Here is a 23,007-nt window from a genome sequence, read left to right as displayed (position 1 = left end):
GGGACATCCTCCTGTCCTGTCCCCGGGATGTCCTCCCACCCCAGCATCCTGCCCTGGGGACACCCTCCTGGCCCAAGGATCTTGGCCCAGGGGCACCCTCTGGTCCTGGCGTCCCACCTTGGGGACATCCTGCTGCCCTGGCGAACACCAACTTGTCCCCCGAGTCCGTCCCGTGCAATCGCACGGGGCTGAGCACTCACTCCCTTCAGGAGCTCGGGGACATCATGAGACAGCAGGAACGGAGGACAGGACCCCAGACCTCTGTCCCCAGTGTCTCCAACCCGGGGCTGCCTCCCCGTGCCCACTTCGGGGGTCCCAGGCCGGGGGAAGTGGGGCCGGACGGGGCTTTCTGCAGCGACCGTCACCTCATCACGCGGTTCCTGCCGGGACAAGGCGGAAGGTCCCGGTGACACCAGTGCCCTGTCCCAGACGTGCCCCACTGGGGACATCATCATCATCATCATCACCGCCATCGTCACCCTGCAGCCACGGGAAGGAGGCCGGACCATCGCAGGGACCACGAGGGGATCAGCAGCACCACGGTGGAGCAGCGTCCCTGCCACCCCTGCCCCACGGGGGTCCCCAAGATGAAGGGTCACCCCCCCCCCGTGACCTGAACCTCCGTGGGGATGGGGAGGCTGAGTCACCCCGGGGCTCCAGGGCAGAATCACTGCCTGGAGCACGAGGCCCTGACGTGGCACTGAGTGACCCAGCGGTGGGGAGGGAATGGGGAAGGGTTTGGGGGGGGCAAAACGAGAGAAGGGTTATGGGGGGGGGGGGGGAACGGGGAGGATGGGGGCTTGGGGGCCAAATTGGGGGGAAGGAGATCCAGGGGAAAAAACAGGGAGGGAACAGGAGTTTGGGGCCAGAACGGGGAGGGGGATTTGGGGACATTCCTGCAAGACTGGGACAGAAAGAGGCAGAAATGAGACAAAGGCTGGAAAAAGGAAAAATCTCTTGGTGGAAAATCTCTGTTGCCCAGAATTCACTGGGCTGAGGGACCTGGGGCTGGGACACACCCGAGGGGGTTCAGCTCCTGCCCCCCCAAAGGAGTGCAGGATTACATTTCCCCCAGGACAAACACTGGTGCTGCCAAAGAGGGGGGGACAGCCTGTCCCCTGTCCCTGTCCCCCATGCAGCAAGGAACCCTGTCAGCCTCCTCATCCTCCTTCCCAACAGAGTTGTCTGCCCCAGCTGGTATCCTTCTCCCAGGATCTGGAAAATCTGGGGGGCTTGCAGCCATGGGACCTGCAAGGGATCAGGGAAATGGGAATTTTCCTCCTCCTTTAAGAGCTGAAGGGGAAGGGCCCACGATGTGACAGGATGCTGGGGACAAGGTTATTGCTGGGAACAGATTCTCTGGATAACGGGGCAGGGCGGATGACAGGATGTCTCCAAATAGGATGTTCCCACTTATCCACAGAGGAATTTGGAATAAAATTTGAAAAATAAAAAAAAAATAAAAAAAAAAACCAATGAAAACAAAACCTTCAAGTCTTAATTTTCCAGAGGGAAAAGGAGAGGGGAGAAAACAAGCTTCCTGCTCCACTTACAAGAGGAATCTCTCTGGGTTGGTGACATGAAGGTTTCAAAGCTTCCTACGTGGGTATTGCTCAGGAATGACAGCTCTGGAATCAGCTCTTGGAAAGGGGATGTCTCCCCATTCTTGCCCTCAACCAGCAGACAGAACACTCACAACCAGTCTGGGGGTCCCAGAGCCCCCCCAGAATTTAGGGAAAAGGGGGGAACACCCGCATTCCCTTTAAAACAAAACCAGGCTTCCAGGAAAACTTGGGATTCTTCCCCAGCTGCCGTTGTGCCAAGTTTCTTTCCAAGTCCAACTCTGCAATTGATTTTCCTGTTGGAACTGAAGCAAGAGGGAATCAGATGGTTCTTCCAGCCCCTGAGGAGAGCAAGGCTGGCCACGAGTTGTTTTTTTTTTTCCCATGGAAAAAGCCAGAAGATTCCAAGTCAATGTTTAAAAATTAAAAATTTTATATATATAGATATATATATATATATATATAAAAATTCATTCTGTTCCCTACTTTTCCAGCTCTCCTCTTACAGTTTGTGATTTGGCAACAGGATCATCCCATGGCAGGAATTCTTCTTTAAGGAGATGGTGAGTGAGCAAACGTAGTGAATACAGTTCCTCAGCAATTCCCTGATCAAACCCAGGGATTCTCCAACATCCAGCTCCAAACCAAGGACAAGGATCTCATCTACACGTGATAAAATTCCATGGACAGTGTGGAGCAGGTTTTATCCCAAAAAAACCTGTCAAAACATCAATTTGTGGCAGCACAGAAACCATCAGCTGGAAAATTGATTCATCCAGAATAAAGCTACATGGGTAATATTTTTATGGCTTGTTAGTTATCCCAGGGTAACGGGGAGTCATGGGTCACACTGATTTCATTGCACAGTTCACAGGAGAGAGAAGATTCCAAACAAACACGGGAATCTCCACATGGAGCAAGCACCCTGGACTGGAGACGCCGTTAACAACTCTCCAAGAACAGCCAAAATTCCTCCAAAAAGGAGGAAAACACTGGCTTAGGACACGGATTCTTACTCAAGCATCCTCCAGGATTGTGTTTACAGGGATAACACTTGGAAGAGTTTCTTCCAGTATTTAAAAATTCCAACAGTTCGTGTTTTATAGAAAAAGTCACGGCAGAGAATAAAATAAAACCAGTCAAAGCCACCTTAAAAGTTTGGAAGGGCTGTCTGTGATCCAGACAGGAACTCCCCTCAAAGAAATCCACTTGGGAGCAGCTTTGGGAACACGGGGCCTCGTGGCACTCAAGTCCTGAAGCTTCCAGAACAATCCCACATGGAGGAGGTGTCCAAACCACCTCCTCCTCCACGGCCATCCCTCCTCGGAGCTCTGCTTCCAGAAGGTGGGAAGTGTTTAGACAGTTCTTGAGAAAAAGACTCGGCTGTTTTCCTTTACATGTGGATATTGTAGAGAGCTATGTTGTTTCCCCTAAGGCTTGTTTTATTCGGAAAAAGAAGGGAATATATTCAGCTCTGGGAATTCTTCATTGTTGTAGTTGGGCCCTTGGTCTCCCAACATGGTGAGCATGTCCTGTGAGGATACAAGAAGAGAGTTAGGATCTAGACTGGAATATCATGTATCCAACAGCCTCAAGTTGTGCCAGGGAGGTTTAGACTGGAAATCAGGGGGAATGGCTGGACTCCATCTCAGAGACTTTTCCAACCTAAACAATTTCATGGTTCCATGATCATGTTGGCTATTTAGTTGTGGGTTTGCTGGAATAGATACCATGGACCAAACTGGTCCCTTTCCCAAGGGAACACACGGTCTGCATCCAAGGCAAATTTAGGGAGAGCAGCAAATTTAAGCTATAATCACCAACTGCTGGGAAAGCTAGGGCAAGATGATTATTAATTCTCAGGAATTTCATTGGACTGTAGCTTTTTTATTAATTAGAATTAAGAGGGTTAATCCAACTGGAATTTCACACTGATCTTGAAAGAGACCAAGACCCAAAGCCAGTCCTGCCCTCTCCACTTCCAACTCCATCAGGTTATCCAGGAGTTTGGAACCTCCCCAGCTGATCTAAACCAGAGGGACAAACTCTGGGTGCTTCAAGACCCGTGGATCCCACCAGATAGGGAAATTAAAAAGCTCCATCTTACTGGGAAGACCTCAGGCTGGCTGGGCTGGGGCTGCTGCACGTGCTGCTCCCCAGATCCTGGGCCATGGTGCTGTCCTTGCCACTGTGGCCACATTCCCACGGCGTCGGCGGCGCGGGGCTGGAACGGGGCCGGGGTCTGCGCTGCCTCTGCAGCTGCTGGACAGAGAACACAGGCAGTGAATCATCCCTCCTTTGGGAATGTGGCTTCTCCAATGTTCTAATGGGAATGGGAAGGGCAGTGCTCTGTTTGGTGCCCCTGCTGGTGACAGGACATGATCACCCTCCAGGAATTTCTGCCACAGGAATTCAGGTGTTAGCCATGGGATAGAACAAAGGGACTCCCAGAAGGGTTTGTGTCCTCCCAGTCAGACTAAAAATGGTTCAAAATTCATCTGCTGGGATGACCCCAGATTATCCCAAGCTGGAAGGGATCCACGAGGACCACCAAATCCAACTGTGTGGCTGGAGGATGACTGAAGGTGATCAGTGTCAGTCAAAGCATGGATTCAACTCTGCTCCCCACATGTAGGCACTCCCAAAATCCCCAAGAAATGATGGAGAGCACATCCCACCACAGCTGGATGCTCCCAGCTTTCCTCCCAGGGCCTTTCTGCCCCCCAGGTGGCACTCACTGAAGCCTGCGCCGCGGCTGGCCAGGGCTGGGTACGGCGCCGTGGTGGGTGACGCCGTCGATCCCGGCGCTGCCATGGAGCTGAAGGAGGACGGCGTGCCCTGGAACGTCCCCATGCCGAAGGAAGGCGGTCGGGTCTTCACCGTCTGGGATGCCACTTGCTGTAAGAGAGGAAAAACGTGGGAGTGGAAGAGGAGGCACGGATTGACCCCGACCCTCAGCTCAGGGAGGAGTTGCTGGATTAGCCCCAAGGAGGAAGCACACGGACACGCGGCGCCGCGGAAGCAGGACGGTTCCCCACGGACAGCGGGGTCTGGAAGGCAGCGGGGACCCGGGGCCTGCACCTGGGGGTTCGGGCTGTGCTACCTGGGGTGTGAACACCGGCCGTGTCCCTGGAGCCCAGGTGGTCCCGCTGACCTGAGCTGGGGTGGAGTGCCGGGAAATCTGGGATAAGATCCGGCCGGCGGGCGAGGGCTGCTGCTGGATGATGTTCACTGGAGGGACCATGCTGCTGCTCCTGGAATGGAAGAGGTGTCTGAGGCCATGGAACGGCACTTACAGAAGGAAGAGGCACCAAACCCTTCTGCTCAAGTTATTGGTGGAGGGAAACGAACCCAACAACTGGGGTAACCCTGCCCATCTGGGAAGGGTAGGTGGAGTGTCCCAAGAATGTGTGGATGTGGCACCTGGGGGCAGGGGTCAGTGCTAAACACAGGCTAACAGTCAGACATGATGATCTTAGAGGGCCCTTGCAACCTAAATGATTCCACGGTTCTATACTGGGAAACAACTGAGAGGAGCTGCTGGGGACGTGGGCACCTGGATTCTGGGCATGTCCAAGGCACAGCAGAGGAATCAGAGGGAATGGGGCAGGTGAAGCCTCACCTGAAGTTCTCAGCAGGCCGTGCAGCAGTGAAGGTATTTCCCTGGGCGAAGAGGGGTGGGTTGGCTGGCATGGTGCTGGCAGGGATAGCTTTGCTGTCATCTGTGGGGAGAGCACGAGTCATTTTTGGGCTAGGACATCCCAGGAACAGAGAACCAGTTGGAAGAGACGCGTCTGTGTGAAGGAAGATTCCTTTGCTCCTTCTCCAGACACAGACTCCGGAGTATTTTGTCAAATCCTGTTTAATGTGATTTCCTCTCCATTTTCTACTAAACTCGCATGGAGGTTCTCTGGGGTCAGAGCAGCACTGCAGGGCTGGGAGCAGGGAGAGCTGCAGGAAGGGTGTGCCCAGGGCAGGCCAGGGAGCAGAGCCGTGCTGCTGACCCACCTGTGCTGATGCCAGGGAAGATCTCCCCGAAGCGAGGGTCCCGCTCCTGGCTGAACAGGCTCTCGGCCTTCTCCAGGGGCTTGCTGTGCTCGGGGCCGGCAGCGCTCACGGGCTGGACGGGCACCTGGGGGTGGTGGGACACGGGAGCTGCTCACACCTCAGCACAGAGCAGGTGAGCACAGGGTGCAGATGAGGGCTCGGCTGCTCCCGGGATTCTGATGTGCTTCTTGGGGATAGCAAGGCCATTCAGGATGCTCAGTCACATCCCTGGGAAGTGTCCAAGGCCAGGCTGGACAGGGCTCAGAGCATCCTGGTCTGGTGGAAAGTGTCCCTGCCCATGGCAGGAGGTGGAACTGGATGGGCTTTAAGGTTCCTTCCAACCCAAACTATTCCACGATTCTATGATTCCATGTGATAAATACTGGAATTCAGCAACACCTAAGGCAGAAACACCTTCCCCTCAAACCTCACCTCAACCTGGTGCCACCACCTTTAAACCCCCAGCAAAAGGGTGACTTCAACAGCACAGGACAAGAAACAGGGAGTGCCCAAATCCCTCTCACCTGTGAGTGCTCGTACCCAGCCAAGCTCTCCCTTCCTGGGCCCACTTCCAGCTCTGCCTGAGGTGGCTGCTGCTGCCTAAAATAGAAAGTGTCTGTAACAGGGGAACACAGGCTGCTAAAGATAATTCCCACGGCAACAGCTCTGGGTGGTTACACCAGGGATTTGTCAGCCTGGAGTTCCTGGCTGCAGAGAGGGGAATTTGGGAACGAAGGGTGTGTGAGGGGAAGGTGGAAATGGGAAAAGGAGCCAAGCTCCTCCTGACCTTGAAGGCAGTGGGGCCGTGCCCATGTCCAGGGGAAGGCTGACGCTCTGCCCCAGCTGAGGCCTTGGCATGGAGTTTGCCAGGGCAGGCCGGGACTCCTGGCTCGAGTTCCTTCAAAGCAAACACAGTAAAGAGAGATTTAAAACATCCCAGCTGGTGGCAAAGCTGGCTCCTGTGTGCAGCAGGGCGTGACTGTCTGGGACAAGATGCAAAACCCTGTTTGGGTGAAGGGGTTTTTGAGTGAGTTTCCACTTGGCTTCCTTGAGTGGTGGGGTCATGGAATAGGATGCTCCAGATGTGGGGGTTGTGCCTCCCTCCTCCATGCTCAGTTCCTGCATGTCTCAACCAACCACACAGACACTGCCCTGCTCTGAACATCCACAGGGATTTCAGGATCCTGGATGTGGGAATGGCTGTGTGCGGAACAAAGAAGTTCAAAGAGAGAGCTCTGACATGGGGCAGGAAATCAGGCCTGCAGCAGATTTCAGCCCTGCAGGGAAGCACTGCTACTTTGCCTCATGGCATGGATTTCCCTTTTCCAGGCAATCCAGCCTTCTGTTTGCCTGCTGGAGCTGCCCTTGCCAAGCCTGCAGCTCTAGATCACACACAAGCACAATTTCTTGGTCCCTTGCAAGGGGTGTGGAGCTCCCTCGTGGAAAGAGAGAGCAGCTCTGACCATGCCCAAAGATGGGACCCCCTGGGCTGCCACAGCAATCCAAGAACATTCTAAGGCAGATTTCTCTTAATTTCAAGCACTTCTGGAGCTGAATTTTGGCAGCTTGTTCAGCCACACAACAAGACAGCCAAAGGCATTGCAATTCCTGCACTTTGTAGTCCTCCAGTGCCTGGCACAGCCCAGCAGAGGATGGGAGGTGGAGTGACTTAGGAGCTTCTTCAGGGTTAAGCAAATTGATAGGAAGCTCGTGACGGGGAGAGGCTGATTGCCCAGCCCGGGGTTATTCTGGACTGAACCTTCTGCAGGTACCCACTTGACATTGGTGTTGGTGCAGATGATGTACTCGATCTCATCTGAGTAGGGGTTCTGGAAGGTGAACGAGCTGGTTCTCATCCACAGCCACTCCCGGTTTTTGGATCGGAAGCGGAACATGACTGACAGAACCTGGCCTTTTAACTTCACCACCTAAAAAAAAAAAAAAACCAAACAGAATTACATCAGTAGCACCTGATCAAAGGTGGGGAAGAGCAACCTGAGCACGAGTTCCCTCCCAGACCCCTGTGATGGCCCTTTGCCTCAAACCTGGACCACCACATCTCAGCCTTCCCAAACTAACTGACACTATTCCCTTGGGATAGCTTGATTCCTAAAGGATACATGAGGGGAATCTAAAATCCCCTTTTTGACTCGACTTCTCTTATCTCTTTGCAGTGGTGAGATGTATGAAAAAGCCTCCAACAAATGACACACATGCTGTTGCTTCCCATTCCAACGGTTTGGAGCAATGGATATGAGCAGCTGGTTTTTGGAGTCATGAAACCACAGGGGCAGCCTTACCTGCCCTGCCACCAGTCCAAGGCCCTCAGAAATAACAGTAACGACAACAGGGCAAGAAAACCACCTCCACTGCGGGTTCTGCAGCACTGGGCTGGGCCCTAGAGATGAACCAGGGTTTCAGCCAAGTCAAGCAGGCACTTGGGAGCCACATCCCTGGCCCTAAAAGCCAACTGGACCAGCAGCCAGAGCTGGAGTTAAGACGGCATTCAGGAGTTAAGACATCAGATGCTTCTGTTCTAGTTTGGATTTAATGATAGGACTAAACCTGCAACTGCTTGCACAGAATTATCTAAGCTTTGCTTTTTGTCTTGGTTTTCCAGTCAATTTCGTTGCTTTGCAAGCACCAAAACATTCCAGTCTTGGAATGAACTCCAATCTGAATTCCACCCTGCATGCACAGGGTAGCTACAATGCTTTTACCTGTTGAAAACTGTCCCGTAAGAGCTGTTGGTCTTCTGGATGGCAGAAATCCACAATGTCTTTCCCCAAAAGTTCCTATTTTTCAAGGAATTGTGAGAAATTGAGTCAGTTCATCTGGCAGGCAGACTCCACAATTAATCCGTCTCTGGACAGGTAGTTCCTGCTCTTTCCCCCCAAATCCCTGTTACACAACCCAAGCACAAGAGCTGGTGTGCTGTTTTCTAAAAGAAAAGCACAACAGCTGTTTATTAATGTTTGATCTTTAACTCAATTTGAGGCAAAAATGGCTTTAATTGACATTTGACATAATCCAGAGACACCCAGCCTTCCCACGATCAAAGGACTTGGAAAAAACACATGGAAAAGCAACCAGTGGAGAAGAAACACATGTCTGGGTTAGGGCCTGGGCATGGTTTATCAGCTCTGCTGGACAATCAGAGCCAGGATGTAGAAGGAAAAGTAAGTTTAAAGAGCACTTTTTTCTTAAAAATCTCCTGAAGGTCCTCACCTGGGGCTGGTAACCCACGGTGGCCACACACCGGTGGTCGATGAAGGTAAAAATTCCTTCGGTGTTGTGTCGGGAGATGAATTCTGTGGGCTGGCAGACATTGTTCATGTCTGTGCAGTTGGGGGAGCTGGTCACCTACAAGGAACACAGGGAAAGTCACCAACCCTTGCTGGCTCTGAGCTGCCAGCCCTGCACTGGGATTTGTGGCCATCAGGGAATGTTTTCAGACAGAACAGTGTAAATCTGGGGACACCCAGGACAAGGAGAAATGTTGGTAAAGGGGAACAGGGCACTCACCTGGAGCCTGCCAATGGCCACGAGGCAGAACTTGCTGCCCTGGCCAGCATCAGGGTCATCGTCAGGCAGGGAAACACCTGGGAGGGGAGGGCCAAAAATTCCAGCAGGGTTAATACAGGAAAAATGGCTCATTTCAGAGGAAGAGACTTCAAGACATCTCTCTGCCCTGATTTGTAACCCTTCCCCATGAAGGGATTTTGTAAATTTAGGTGGCCCCTTGCCCCCTTTTTTCACCAGAAGGAATGAAAATCTCTGAATTTCAGCAAAAGCTGCACATCAGACAGTTCAGTATCATTTTCATTCTCTACAGACAGAGATCACTGCTGCTTCACTTGCAAAAACTAGGTCAATCTTAAAAATAAAAGTCATAAATACGTTTGCAAAGCAGCCCCTGGCACATTCAGCTCCTGGAATGGCAACTTCAGACCATGTGCTCTTAAAGGCAGCCCACCTGAGCACAAGGTGAATCATTACCTGCTGGGGGCCAGGCTTTGATGTAGCCCGTGCAGTGCACGACGACGTAGTGAGGTTCTCCATCCTTGGCTGCACCTAAACCATTCCTTGGGAGAGAGAAGCAGGTTGTGCTGCAGTGGGGGGAGGCCAGGCAAGGTGCTCAGCTGTGCTATTTCTATGTTGTATGGATGTATGCTATTTATGTATGGTTTACCTGCAGCGATTCCTCATGAAGCTGAGACGATTGACAGCGACTGGATCCACAGAGCTGTTGCCACACCTGCACCAGGGTTAGAAGGGATTTGATCATTCTTGATCAACATGAAAATTATCTGGATATTTTGAGTGAGAGAAATTTCCATCACACAAAGCCCTCATTCTACAGAACTCAAGAGAGGTAACACTTGGGGCTAAAATTAATTATTACAGGAGATCTTCTACAACAACAGGGCAAACAAACACCTCAAGAACGTGACTGTAGAGAAAGCTCAGCCATATTCTATCATGTCTATATCAAAATTATATAGCCCAAAAAGAGCTGAAATAAAAGCATGGAAGGCTCAGGGTTAGGGAGCAAGTTCAGCTTTAATTTAGGCTCAGAGATTTCCCCAGGGAATTCCTCCCTACCTCATTCGGCAGATGAAAGATCTCCGGGAGCCCATGCACATCCTCATGGACTGCTGCCCTTCCTTCTTCACAGTCCCCGTCTTCAAATCCAGGATACGACCTAAAAGAAAACAAAAAAGAAAGAAAAAGGAGATGCTGCTGCACTGGGAGTCCTTCCACCAAGACAGGCGTGACACCAGGTAACATCCTGGGAACTGGCAGGACACGAGTGTCACTGGTGGTACCTTTAGATGCATTCTCGGGGGGGGCTGCAGCATCCTTGGTAGAAAGGCACCAGGGCTTGGTTCCCTCTACAAAGGGAAGGGTTTACTCCAAGTCCTCCGCAGGCTCTCCCACCTGCCAGCCCCCGGCGTCCCTGCCCGGGCTGCTGTACCTGTGAGGGCGTTCTCGGAGGTGGAGAGCTGCTCCCGCAGCTTGCCCACGTCGTCGGGGTGCACCTGCTCGTACAAGGTGCTGCCGAACCACTCGGACTGCGGCTGGTTCAGCACCGGGGTCACCGAGTCCGACACGTAGACCACGCGCCCCGTCTCGCAGGACACGATGAACAGGAAGCCGTCAGCTGCCTCCAGGATCAGGTGTTTGAGTTCCTGCGCACACACGGACACCTCTCAACTCCACGGCCAAAACACACCCTGGGTTTTGGACTTTTTCCCCCCAACCCGTCATTAAATTTTCCCCTCTGCTGCAATTCCCACAAAGCAGCATCAGGCCACGATCAGAAGACTTCAGGCAGACCTCCCTGCGGCCTTCCAGGACCTTAAGAGGCCTTAATAAAAAGAGGAAGAGGAACTTTTTCTACGGGCAGAGACCTGGTCGGTGAGAAAGGAGGGTTTGTAGGTGCCGTCTGTGGAGGTGTTGCCAGTGCCACGCAGGGACTTCATGTGGGACACGGCCATGCGCAGGATGGTCAGCTTGTCCGGCTTGCGGGCCAGGGCGCTGCACGTGGGCACCATGTCCGACAGCTCTGTGATGTAGGCTGTCATCTTGTTCCTCCTCCTGCGCTCGATCTCGCTGTGGTTCTCCCTGCCACGGGGCGAGGAGGACAAAGGAGGAAGGTGAAGTTACTGGGGTGGGGGGTTCAGATGTGTCCCCGCGACGGCGCTTGCACAGGTGCGACGCACGCAGATGCACCGGGGCCGTCGGGATTAGGAGTCAAGCCTCACATGCTGGGCGTGCACAGGGAACGTGGAGAGAGGGGCAAGGAGGAGAGGCTACACCTGCATCTTCTTCGAAGTCACAGTGGCTCCCTGGAAGCTGGGACAACGAGGAGCTGGGCTAACCTTCCCCATGCACCACACAACGCTGCAGGAAGCCAAAGGAACTGCTCCCCTGCTCCCAAAGCAGGGTGACCTCAACACTGCCCATGCCAGGGTGGGTGAGATCGCCTGCACCATCAGACCCACCAGGTCTGCAGCTAAAACTTTGGTACCTGCTCTTCTGGGCAACCTGGGCTAGTGGGAGGTGTGCGACTGGATGATCTCTAAGGCTCCTTCCAACCCCAGCCAACCCAGGATTCTGAGTGACCTGAATTAGCTGGGCCTCACCTTGCAGTGCTTTGGGAAGCCACTTCTCAGTGACATCAAAAGCCCTTTCACTATCACAGCAGGGAAACCTTCCAAGCTGGTTCCACCTCATTTCTGCACACATGATCAAGGCCAACCAACCTGGGCAGAGCAGGACCAGGCAACACCTGGGTGGTGACACCGACCTCTAAAGAGGCACTGTGGCCATTGCTGCCACCTAAAGAGGCTCTAGGCACCCCTCTGGCTCACAGCTCCAATCAGTCCCACAGACTGGAACTCGGATCTTTTATCCGGGACACACAATTTAACTGGGTTCCTAAGGTGCGTTTTCCAAAACAGAGCTCAAAAGCCAGGTTTCCTATACAGAAGGATGGATCAGGTGCAAGGAAGCACATGGTGGGAAGTGGAATGAGATGGAAGTGTTGGAAGCAGCAAGGACAGGCAGGTGAATAAAAGGATAAATACAAAAATGGAGCATTTATCACTACAAGGTGTGTGCAGACATTCAGTGACCTCACCTTTGAGTCAGGCAGCTTCTCTAAACTCACAAACTCAGGTGTGAAAAACAAAGATCCTTCAACTACAAAAGCTACTGGGGAATCACCAGACATTTACATTCCACTTGCCCACTGTCACTCTGCCACGAGGAAAGGATGGGAGCACTGGGATTGTCCATCCTGGGGGATGAGAAGGCTCCAAGGGGACCATGGAGCCTGTCCAGTGCCTAAGGGGCTCCAAGAGAGCCGGAGAGGGACTGGGGGCAAGGCCTGGAGGGACAGAACAAGGGGGAATGGCTTTCCACTGACACAGGGCAGGGCTAGATGGGATTTTGGGAAGGAATTGTTCCCTGTTCCCTGGCACAGGCTGCACAGAGGAGCTGTGGATGCCCCATCCCTGGAAGTGTCCAAGGCTGGACTGGATGGGGCTTGGAGCAGTCTGGGATAGAGTAAGGTGTCCCTGCCATGAATGAGATGAGCTCTAAGGTCCCGTCCAACCCAAACCACTCCACAGTTCTCTGAAATGTTCTTTACTACAGGCTCCTGGGAGCAAACCCTTGGAAGGCTTTGCTGTTCCCTGCATTCCCTGTGTGCCTCACCTCTGTGCCTTCCTGATCTCCTCAGACATCTCAGCACAGCTCAGTGCAATCAACAAAGGCACTTTGGGGGTCAGGTTTTGCTTTAAAGACAGAACTCCCCAAAACTGGCTTAAGTCTGCAAGGTGGAAAACGAAGGGCACAGGTGTTAAGGCTGCTGCAGGTGTGCACAGGTGACAAATCACCTGCACGTGGGCACAGGTGTCCTCCGGGCCTGCTCCTGGATTCCTGGTGCAGCATTCCAGGTGACTATTCTGGTGGTTTCATGCACAGTCTCTCATTAATTACTTATAGAAACTCGGGGGAAAATGAAATCCTGTTTCCAGTGACACCACCTTTCCTGGAAGGAAAACACCTGAGCTAACACACCTTTTCCTGCCTGTTCTGAGAGTCCAATAGCATTCCCAGGACACAAAACCTTCCCAGATGGACAACTTGGCACCTTGACCCAGGACAAGAGGAACTGTATTTAGCACAGGTTAGCAAAGCTACAGGTGAAAGCAAGAGCCCAGCCCTCTGGCCTTTGGCAAATAAATCATTTAATGTATTCCCTGAAAACATTCTTCTAGGGATGAGCTGTGCCTTTCCTCAATGCCTTTCCCCTTCTAATCCCAATTCCACAGCCTTTTCCAGGAGTCTGTTAAATCCTCTGCAGCAGATGAGGGAAGGAGGGATAAAAAGAGAAGGGATGCCTAGACAAACATCAAGGAAAGGAAAAACTCTGCTTGTCCATGCTTGAAATCTGCATTCTCCTACCTGGCAAGTCTCTCCTTATCCGCTGAACTCTGCTCATCATCAGACCTAAAAATAAAATTAGCCAGCTAAGCTAAAAATGGAAAAAAAAGTTGGAAAATGGAAAAAAAATGGAAAGATGGTCTAGGAAACCCAGGCTAGGGACAGGTCTGTTTTGCAGAGGAGCAGTTCCATAAAATAAAAGTCATCAGTTTGCAACATTCCACATTAAATTGGTGCCTGATGTGTTGGAGTTTTAAAACATTTTCTGAGGCTGTGACCTAGTTCTAATTTGCTTATTTCTAACATTAGAAGTATTCTGATATTTCTAACATATTTTTTATTTGCTTGACTTCAGAAGAACTCAAACCACTTAAGAAGCTGGAGAATCCCAGCTTGGAATTCCCTGTAGCCCTTTGGCAGGCAACAGCAGGACAGTGACCCCCAAAATCTGGGGGCAGTTTTGGGCCCCTCCTGGCAAGAGGGACATTGCTAGGCTGGAAAGCATCCAGAGAAGGGAACGGAGCTTCAAACAGAAACAGAAATACCATGGGTTCAGTCCCAACACTCAGAAATACTGCCAGACACCAAAAACTGATCCAAGTATTCCCTAGGATCTCCAGAAAAGCCCGAATTTGCAGAGCTGCTGTGTAATTCCCCACGAAACACAGAAATCACATCGTGTGCCAGGAAACCCTGTTCAAGGAAAACTTGTACTAAGCAGGGAACTTGAATCTCTGCAAGCTTCTTGAGCAGGAGAAAAGAATCAGAGTCCAGGGCCAGAGCTGAAAGGAATGGTGAAAAAGAGGAATGTCATTGTCACACTCAATGAACTGGTCCCAAAACCAGCAAGGAGGATCCCTTGGAGCACCTTCAGAGAGATATGATCGTGAGAACAGTGCTGCAGGATCCCTCTCAAATTAAGTTTTTTTGGCACAAAAAGCTTTAAAATCATGAAATTCTTACCTGGCAAATCTCTCTTTATCATTTGGCATTGGGTCATCATCACATCTAGGACAAGGGGGAGAGGTTAACGTGGTTACTCTTCCTTCTTTCCCAAAAAAACACAGAGAAAACAAGGTCTAATAACTCCCACAAAAAATGCCTGGTGTTGAAAAGGCCAGCTTGGCTGTGGGTAGGCAGTGCAGGACAATTCACTGACCACTCCAAACACTATGGGTGAACTACTGGCATCACCTCCACGGGGTTTTCCACAGCACATCCCAATCAAGGATGCTGGGATCACACTGAATTTAATCCCACAACAAGAAATAGATTAAATTGTACTTGGAAGATAAAAGCAGCCCAAATCAGGACTTCCATCCAAGGGTTTTTCTCTTGGTAAATCCTACATTCATCATCCTGAACCTATTCCACAGCCACCCCTAAAGCACAGGAACACAGGGAATTCCAGGATCACTGGAGTTATTCAGTCCTAAACCATGTATAATGATATATCTAAATGACACAAGATATTCCAACTCTTCTGTGTTCCATATGGATCACAAGGAGATCCTCACAGCCTCACCAACTCCTCAGGATTAAGGATGTCTCTGGAACTGAAGCATCCTTACAACAGATGAGGATTAATTAACAATGTGTGAGGCAGTAAAAAAATGCCACAGAGATGGAGGAATATTGCTGACTTGGAGAAAGGGAAGAGTCTGAGGAAATGGAGCAATTCCCACCACTTCCAGAGAGGAAAAGCCACAGGAGCAGAAAGATCTTGCTCCAGGGAAAACACACAGACACAGCTAGACCATAGGACAGAAACTTAGACCATAGGACAGAAACTTCTGCATGCTGTGTTCTCCCTCACCTGAGGAATTTACTGTTCCCTTCTCCATCATCATCAAAATCGAGCCTGAAAAACAGAGAAAAGGTAACTGTTAACCAATTGGTTTCTCCTTTAAATTAGTTTTCTGTCTGTCCCCATGGATGCAGATGATTCCTGAAAGAAAAAAATTAATCCCAATGCAGTTTAGTGACCTGAATGTGAAACAACCAACAAAGTTTGGAAAGGGGCTTCTTTTAGGTATCTATCTGGAACAGAGCAAGGAAAAATGGATCCAAAGGAAGAAAACCCACTTGGAGCATCCACCACATCCCAACCTTCTGCTCTAAAAGCCTGGATCTCTGAGGAGAAATCAGGGACCATCAACAGCCTACAGATGGAGCATTCCTAGCTCAAAAGCCTGGACTGGGGGCGTTTAAAATAAAAAAGAGGGTAAAATCTTCCTGGAGTTAAAGTTCTGATTGTGCAGTGTCTGCTCACACAGGGCCAAAACCCCTCTTCTGACCAGTTCAGTTCTGACCTTTCCTCCTTTCCTCTTGGGATGGAACACTCTAGATGCAGCAGAGCATGGGAGGAGCTGCAGGGGAGTGGGAGCATCAGCAAATGGGGCTGAAAGAAAGAGCTGGAGGGACTGGGAAGGGTGCAGAGACAGATTTCAATTTGCTTGAAAATTACGAGGCAATTTCTCTTGCCAGAAATCTGGGAACAGCCACTCAACTCCCTTTGAAATTGCAAAGGCATTTTTAGCAAACAAAAAGCCTCCCACAAGCACACTGTGGCTTCCCCCCACCCCTCCCAGGGCCAGCACAGCTGCAAAGGTTGGAGGAAGGCCCCAAAACCCAGATTCTCTGTTCCCCCAGGTCTTGGGCAACTGCAGTCTTGATGTCAATCCCTGGTGTGCATTCTATGAGGTGCAAAGCTTTTCACCTCCTCTGAATGTGTCACTTAACCCTCTCTTCAAGGGCTGTAGATGGCAGGAAGACAGGACCACAAAGGGAAAGGACTGAACAGAGCCCACCTGAAGGAACCGGGACACTTCTCAGAAGCAGCCACAGCCGCCCCTCCCGACGCTGAGGGCTGTTTCTGGAGAGCAGAACTTCCTCAAAAAGGCCCTTTTCCCACAGCCCTCCCAGGAGAGCACAGCCCCAGCACTCCCTCAGTCCCTCACTCACTCACCCGGGCCGTCTCTTGCTGGGCCTCTGAGCAGCAGCTCCTCCAGCCTGGGCTCCTGACCCGGAGCCGACGGCTGCACCCAGCGAGGAAACGTCGGATGCCATCTCTAAACAGGAGTGGGAAAATCAGGGAAATCAGCCAGGGAAATACTTCCAAGCCCCTCTGGTTCAGTGGAACACTCCCCAGCAGAAGCAGCTGCGTGTCAGCATCTGCTGGGCTGGGGCAGTGTGTGTTTGTGTCCTTTCATCTGCTGCACCGAGGGGCCGTTCCCAGCGCCGAGCGCACGCTGCTTCCTCAGCTGCAGAGCTGAGGCTGCCAAATTAAAAGATGTGGTCTCGTTTTTGGAGAGAGGAGGAGCCTGGTGGGAGCAGGGAAGGGGTTGAGGCTGCACGAAGGAGGGAGGAGAAGCAGAGCTGCGAGTTTCCCTGATGACACCAACTTGCAGAGGGTTCGTTTCCCAATCTGAGACAAAGAATGAACCAAAATGCTCACAAAGCACCTCAAAACTCATCACTGTTCACTCTATCACTTCTGGTCTCCACCAGCACAGACCAGTGGCCACCACGGGCACCACTACTGGCCTGCCTGTGCTCCTCCACAAGTGCTTGGGGCACCTGGGCGAGTGCGAGGTGTCCCAGCCACGGCCCAGGTGATCTCCAAGGTCCCTTCCACCCCAAACCAGTCTGTGATTCCAGAATTCCATTTTCCTGTATTTTCCCCTAATCCTGGCTCTGCTCAGAAGCACAGGTAACAGGGTCTGCAGTTGTTCAGTGGGGCTTATGCTGAATCTATATCCCATCAGAGCCCAACCAATGTTCCTCTACATTCAAACATTCTGTTCCACAGCATAAAATGAGTTTTTAAATCTACTACAAACCATTTCTTCCCATTTTTTTTCTGAAATAAGTCAGCTCTGTGCTTATTTTAATGGTTGTGGGTTTGTAAATGTGCTGCTAAACTGCCCCAAAGCAGCTGCTCCAGCCTGAAAATCTCCACCACAACCTTTGGAAATTGAGCCCGATGCAGTCCCCAAACCACTTCTGCTTAATCAAAGTGGGGGGACCCCAAATCTACCCAAAAAACCCAGTGTTGGGCTCCCCAAACCACCCCCACCAGCACTGAGAGCAGCTTGGGCAGGAAACAGCCACAACTGGGGGGACAAAGTGAAGAAGTGAGGTTTCATTCAGGTTTAATGAATTAGGGAAAAAATGGGCTTTAAGCTGAGGTGCCCAAGTTCTTCTCCACATCCCAAAGCCAGATTTCAGTTCAACAATTGTTTAATTTCACTTCCAGAGTTGGATACTGGTTTATTTATAGCTAAAAGCGGAGCTGTACAATCACCTCCGTGGTGTGCCTGGACCTCACAGCAAACACACTCCCCAATTTCTGGTATTTTTGCCCAAATTAAACATATTTTACCACATTAACACTCCCAGCCTCTCTGCCTGCCTGGTTTCCTTTCCTCCAAGCAGCTGGTGTTGCTGAGGAAGCCTTTCTCTTGCCGATCCATAGGATTTCCCAGGGGTGACTACAGTATGGAATAAGCATCCAGCTCGAGGCTTGGCAGCTGAAGGAGCCAACGACAACAATCCCAACCAAGAGCAGGAATGAGCACAGCCTGTCCACCACCAGCTCCAGCAGCAGAACCAGAGGTGGAAATCCTTCCCCATCTGCTTTCTGCTTGGTTCTGGATCGCTCAGAAGCCGCTGCGCTCCATCCCGTATTCCCGAGTGAAGTCCCAAGGTGACATCCAAGGATCTTGTTTAACAAAATGAAGTTTCAAGGGGGAATAAAGCAGGTCAGGAACGTTCCTCCTTTTCCCCAGCCATGTGTGAACACGGTGGGAACAGAAGTGAAGTTCCTGGAGCACAGAGGAGAATCCTGCTCTTGAGGGGAAGGAAGCGGCGCCGCACTGCTCTCCAGACCCGGCTCCACACAGGGCTGAGTGGAACAGAGGGAATTGCTTCCCGAGACTTGGAGATTTCCCAGGAGCCCAACGCAGGGACCAGCATCCCCTGAGGAACCTGCTTCACACCAGGCTGCAGCTTCCCACCAAGAAACATTTCCTGGCTCGGGTGGAAGCCCAGGACAGACCCTGAGGTTGGGCACCGGGGCCTGGCACCGCTCTGCTCTGCAGGGAGTGGCCACGGCCTCTCTGCTGCAGCCTCCCAAAAAACAGGGACAGCAGGGGCAGGGAGAGGCATGGGAAGAGCTCTGGCTTTTTCACCCTTCGGGATTTCCGGGAAACTCACAGGAACACAAAGATTCCTTCCCAACTTCTGCCTTCTCCTCAGTCCAAGCACGAGCAGCACGACACTGAGGTGAATTCCTGGAGCACAGGGTGGAGTTTTCACTCCATACAATCCCCTGCAAGGAGGCTGGAGCCAGCTGGGCTCAGGGGATGAAGGGAAACAGGCCCAGGTTGTACCAGGGGAGGTTCAGGATGGGTATTAGGGAAAATTCCTTCCTAGAAAGAGCGTTAGAAGGAGCTACCCAGGGCAGTTGCTGGAGGTGTCCAGTCAAGAGTTCCAAGAAGTCCCAGGTGGGGTTTCCAACAACCTGGCTGGCTCTGTGTCCCAGCCCTTCCCAGAACCAATCCCTGCTTCCCCACACCATGCGCTGGATCTAATTAAGGCCAGAAGAGAGGAGCAGAGAAATGTTTGTAACCAAATGTAAATCCCAACCTCCCCCCCCCTGCTCCAGGCTCCCAGACCAGCCCTCCTGGGAAAGGCTCTGCTGCAACCACTGGCATCCCAACAGGGAGAAAAGGCTCCAAAATAAAATTACAGCAAATATTCCCAGCTGTGATTTACAAGAGGGGCTGCTACAGCACATAGACGTGGTTTTATTGTACAAAACTGGTGGTTTTTGCTGCAGAAGCTTTAGCAGGGCTTTATTTGCCAGGCTCACGTTTGGAAACCAAACCTCACAAGATTTGCTTTAAATTTACCCATTTGTGAGCTCCCTAAAATGTTTGAAGCAGGTCTGGGAGCAGATAAACCAGCCTTAAAACTACTCTGCATTTCACTCACAACTATAAGGTTTTGATATTTCCCCTTTCATGGTTTTTTATTTACAAAACATCTCAGTTTCTGCATCTGGGGTACATTAAATTGACTTTTTGAAGTAAGTGTGAGATTCTTAGCTTGAGTTTCCAATGCAATGCTACCTCAGCACTTCCATCTCCATGGGAACCCTCCCCAAGAAAAAATACGGAAATGAAGAAAATAATGTTTCTTCCATTGCTAAGGGGTTGCAATGAAGACATTCTGGGTATTTTGGGGCATTACCCAGCATTCACTGCAGCCCTGAAGTCTGTTTTTTAACACTGAGGAAAAGAAGACCCACATTTACTTGTGAGAATTCTTCAGAATTTATTCTCCTGATAATATCCACGTTTACTGTTTGTGTATTTCCCACCCTCTGTGTAAAAGGGTTGAGTGAATATGGGTCACTCTGCCCATAATTATTAAACACAGATGTTGAAAATTCGCTCTCTTTTACTCCAGAATTTAAAAGTTTCTTATTATGCAAAAAAAACCCACAAAACCCTGAAGACTCCACTTCCACAAATGTTTGGAAGTACAGTTTAAACCCACGAGTATCTTCCTTCCTCCTAAACTGGATGGTCTGAGTCTCCAGTGCGCTTTCTCACCGTTAGAAGCACCAAAACCTTCCTAAATGTTAAAATAAAACCCCAGAATCCTTCAGCAGTGTCACTGAACACTCCTGGATAAACGTGAGTGTGTGGCATGACCCTCAAGCCACAAGAGGAGCCACAAAGCACAAGCTAAGACTGAGAAAAACCCCAAAACCACAAACAAACTCAAATTCTGATCTCAGCCACCACCTTGTAAATCCATTACGACTTCACAGACGCTCGGTAAATCTGCATACAAGCTCATTTCAGAGCAGTTTAGCCAGAAAATTGATAAAATCACATATTTGGGGCTTTTTCTTGGCAAGAATCAGGGCTCAGCAGCTCCCAGCTTCCTGTGCACAGGGAGCTGTGGACTCCTGGGACCAACCTGAGGGAACATTGTTCTCCAGGCCCTCCCCGCCTTCACAGAGCTAAGACAGACATTCGTGCAAAACCTTCAAACCGCTGCGGCACTTTTTGTCGGGAATTAAAAAAAAAACCTCAGTAAAACACAGCTGAAAAGGGGGCTAAAACCCCACAGAAGCCACCGAGTAAAACAAATCCAGACGAGTGATGATGCAAACCCAGCCTAGGGACCCCAAATCCAGGGATCTCCACCTCGAGGGGCCTCTTCGAACCACCAGCACTCCAAATCCAGGCACCGCAGCCCTGACACCTCAGGGATCAGGGAACCACCATCCCATCCCAGTAGCCCATTCCCCCCCGCTACAAGCCCCCACACCGCTGCCCCTCAGCCCTTCGGGGGCCTCCTCACGCCCCTGTCAGGGCCCCTCACGCCCCTTTCAGCCCCTCCAGGGCCCCCTGCGGGTCCCTCACAGAGACCCACATGACAGCTCCTGCCCGTGAAGGCCGCCCTCACCCTTCCAGGGCCCCCTGACGAGCCCTTGGCTCCTCTCAGGCCTCCCTCAGCCCGCACTCATCCCGCAGAGCCCGCCTCAGGCCCCCTCTGCTACCCTCACAGCCCCACGCACCCCCTCATCCTCCCCCCGGCCCCTCAGCCCGCTCCCCAGCCCCGCTCGTGCCGCCGCGGCCGGGCTCACCCGCGCTGGCGGCGGTGGCGGCCATGGCGGGGGTCCCGGGCCGCCCCCACCGCGCTCCGCTCCACTGAGCCAAGATGGCGGCGCAGGAAAACCTCCGCTGGCCTCACAGCCCCGCCGGCACGGGGGCGGGGCCGGCGGCACGCCGGCCTCCTATTGGTTCAACCGGGGGGCGGCGGGAGGGACACGGGGAGACGCGCCACGGCTATTGGTCCAAACGTGGGCTGGGGGCGGGGACAAGCGGAAGGCACGGCCAAGGGGGAGGGGCGAAGGCGGCAGTGTCCCGCCCCCAAAGGGGAGAAGGCGGGGCTCTTTTGAGGGGGCGTGGTCGTGGAGGGTTGTGTTGATGACGTCACGAACATGGGGATTGGGGTTGAGGTTGGGGTCCTAAACCCCAGGGAATGAAAATTTGGATCCAGGCTGCACATGTGATATGGGTCGGAACTGGGATCGGGATTGGAGCAGGTTTTAGAGTCGGGAATGGGATCTGGGGCCACCAACAGGACCCCAAAACTCATCCTTTGCTGAAAAAAATCTCCGGAAAACCCCTACGGCCCAACTCATGGGGTGTCAGTTTCACTGTCTTCCCAAAGTGATCATTTGTTCTCTCAGAAGGGGAGAATAAAGAAACTTGAAGGAGGTTTTTGTCATATTTTGGGTGTTCTGGGGTTTTCGTGAGGCTGGCCTGCAAGCTCCTAAAGGGCAGGTCAGATCAATGCATTTTCAAGGAGTTTCTTCCAGTCTATTCCAATATAAGCAAAGAACTACCTTGAAATCCTCTCACAGGCAAGGCTTTTGGATTTTGGGGATAAATCCTCCTTCCCAAATGCTTCCCAAATCACCCCGAGTCACCAGGAAGACCTGCAAAGGGACCCAAAGCCTTCCCCAGTGGGAGAAGGGGGTGTGGGGTGGGAATTTAATCCTCTGGGTTGTGTCTGAAAGGTGATGCTGGCACATTCCTGCAGAATTCATGAAGGCCTGGAGTCAGTGGTGCCGGGACAGAGATCCAGCGCTGGCCGCAGGGAGGTAAGGGAGGAGCAGAGGGAAATCAAGGCCACATTTCCCTTTTTTTTTGGAGGTGTTTTTGACCCCTCAGCCCCATGAATTCCCCCCCCCCCCCCCCCCGGTTCTGGCCCCTCAGGGAGGTAATTGAGAGTTTGCTGGGGGACACGCGGTGGAGGATCCCCGGAGCCAGGAAGAGAGACACCTGAGCGGTCCCTGGAGCCGAGGGTCACCCACCTGAGGGGCCTCTGGAGCCGCGAGGGAGACACCTGAGGGTACCTGTATGGAGACCCCCACAGCGCTGCCCGCCCTGGACGTGGACAAAGCCGTGGCCACGGCCTTCGTCGTGCTGCTGGGGCTCTTCCTCCTCGCCATGACCGTGCGCTGCGCCCGGCTCGTGGTGGATCCCTACAGCGCCATTCCCACCTCCACCTGGGAGGAGGAACCCATCAACTGAACCCCAAACCCCACCAGAACCCCCGGCACCGCCCAGGCCCCATTCCCGGTGTCCCCAGCACGCCCCATGCTCCAGGACCCCATTTCCCCCCCATTGCTCCCCATCGCCGCCGTCGTTGCCAACCCCTCCGAGGCGCCGTTAAAGGATCGCTCTGGGGCCGCCCGTGAGGGCCCGCTAACGGCTCCAACGGCCCCGAACAGCTCCGGGACACAAACCGCGGCTTTCCTGCTGTTTGCATCCCTGCTTCGGAACTACGTGCAAGGCGGGAGCGGCCTGCCTCCTGGGACAGCGATCAATTTCCTATTCCCGAATGAATTAAT

At 52.2% G+C, this 23,007-nt stretch overlaps 2 protein-coding genes across 9 annotated transcripts; one reads left to right on the top strand and one right to left on the bottom strand.

Annotated features, from left to right (window-relative positions):
• Positions 1–1,476: 1,476 nt before the first annotated feature.
• On the bottom strand, positions 1,477–21,290 carry ARNT (aryl hydrocarbon receptor nuclear translocator). 8 transcript variants are annotated; one of them, XM_062511662.1, is made up of 23 exons: positions 21,232–21,290; positions 16,534–16,636; positions 15,382–15,426; positions 14,529–14,573; positions 13,587–13,631; positions 11,024–11,237; positions 10,588–10,801; positions 10,439–10,504; positions 10,215–10,314; positions 9,802–9,867; positions 9,609–9,694; positions 9,135–9,211; positions 8,838–8,972; positions 8,330–8,404; positions 7,386–7,537; positions 6,397–6,507; positions 6,134–6,209; positions 5,571–5,694; positions 5,185–5,284; positions 4,666–4,816; positions 4,301–4,460; positions 3,670–3,824; positions 1,477–3,094 (listed from the first exon to the last, which is right to left on the bottom strand). In XM_062511662.1, exons 1-23 carry the CDS (start codon positions 21,254–21,256, stop codon positions 3,005–3,007), a joined length of 2,415 nt encoding a protein of 804 aa, XP_062367646.1. In that variant the 5' UTR covers positions 21,257–21,290; the 3' UTR covers positions 1,477–3,004. The 8 variants fall into 8 exon arrangements, with proteins under 8 accessions (XP_062367646.1, XP_062367647.1, XP_062367649.1 ...); XM_062511663.1 differs by having other exon boundaries at positions 3,670–3,821; XM_062511665.1 differs by lacking the exon at positions 10,439–10,504.
• Positions 21,291–22,513: 1,223 nt separating this feature from the next.
• CTXND2 (cortexin domain containing 2) lies at positions 22,514–22,687 on the top strand. The gene has a single exon (XM_062511333.1). The coding sequence runs from the start codon at positions 22,514–22,516 to the stop codon at positions 22,685–22,687; it is 174 nt and encodes a 57-aa protein (XP_062367317.1).
• The last annotated feature ends 320 nt before the right edge of the window (positions 22,688–23,007 follow it).

This window comes from Cinclus cinclus, chromosome 31 (genome assembly GCF_963662255.1).
Source record: "Cinclus cinclus chromosome 31, bCinCin1.1, whole genome shotgun sequence".
NCBI lineage: Eukaryota > Metazoa > Chordata > Aves > Passeriformes > Cinclidae > Cinclus > Cinclus cinclus.
Note: the sequence above shows the minus strand (reverse complement) of the source record. Positions and strands in the feature narration are given on the sequence as shown.

What these genes read in the sequence shown, in the direction of transcription:
- ARNT (XM_062511662.1), bottom strand. Translation starts at nt 21,256, where the DNA reads ATGGCCGCCACCGCCGCCAGCGCGG. An exon ending in GGGAACAGTAAATTCCTCAG is followed by an intron (nt 14,574 to 15,381) that starts GTGAGGGAGAAC and finishes CCCTTGTCCTAG; the next exon opens with ATGTGATGATGACCCAATGC. An exon ending in TCTTTCATCTGCCGAATGAG is followed by an intron (nt 9,868 to 10,214) that starts GTAGGGAGGAAT and finishes ACCCTGGTGCAG; the next exon opens with GTGTGGCAACAGCTCTGTGG.
- CTXND2 (XM_062511333.1), top strand. Translation starts at nt 22,514, where the DNA reads ATGGAGACCCCCACAGCGCTGCCCGCCCTGGACGTGGACAAAGCCGTG.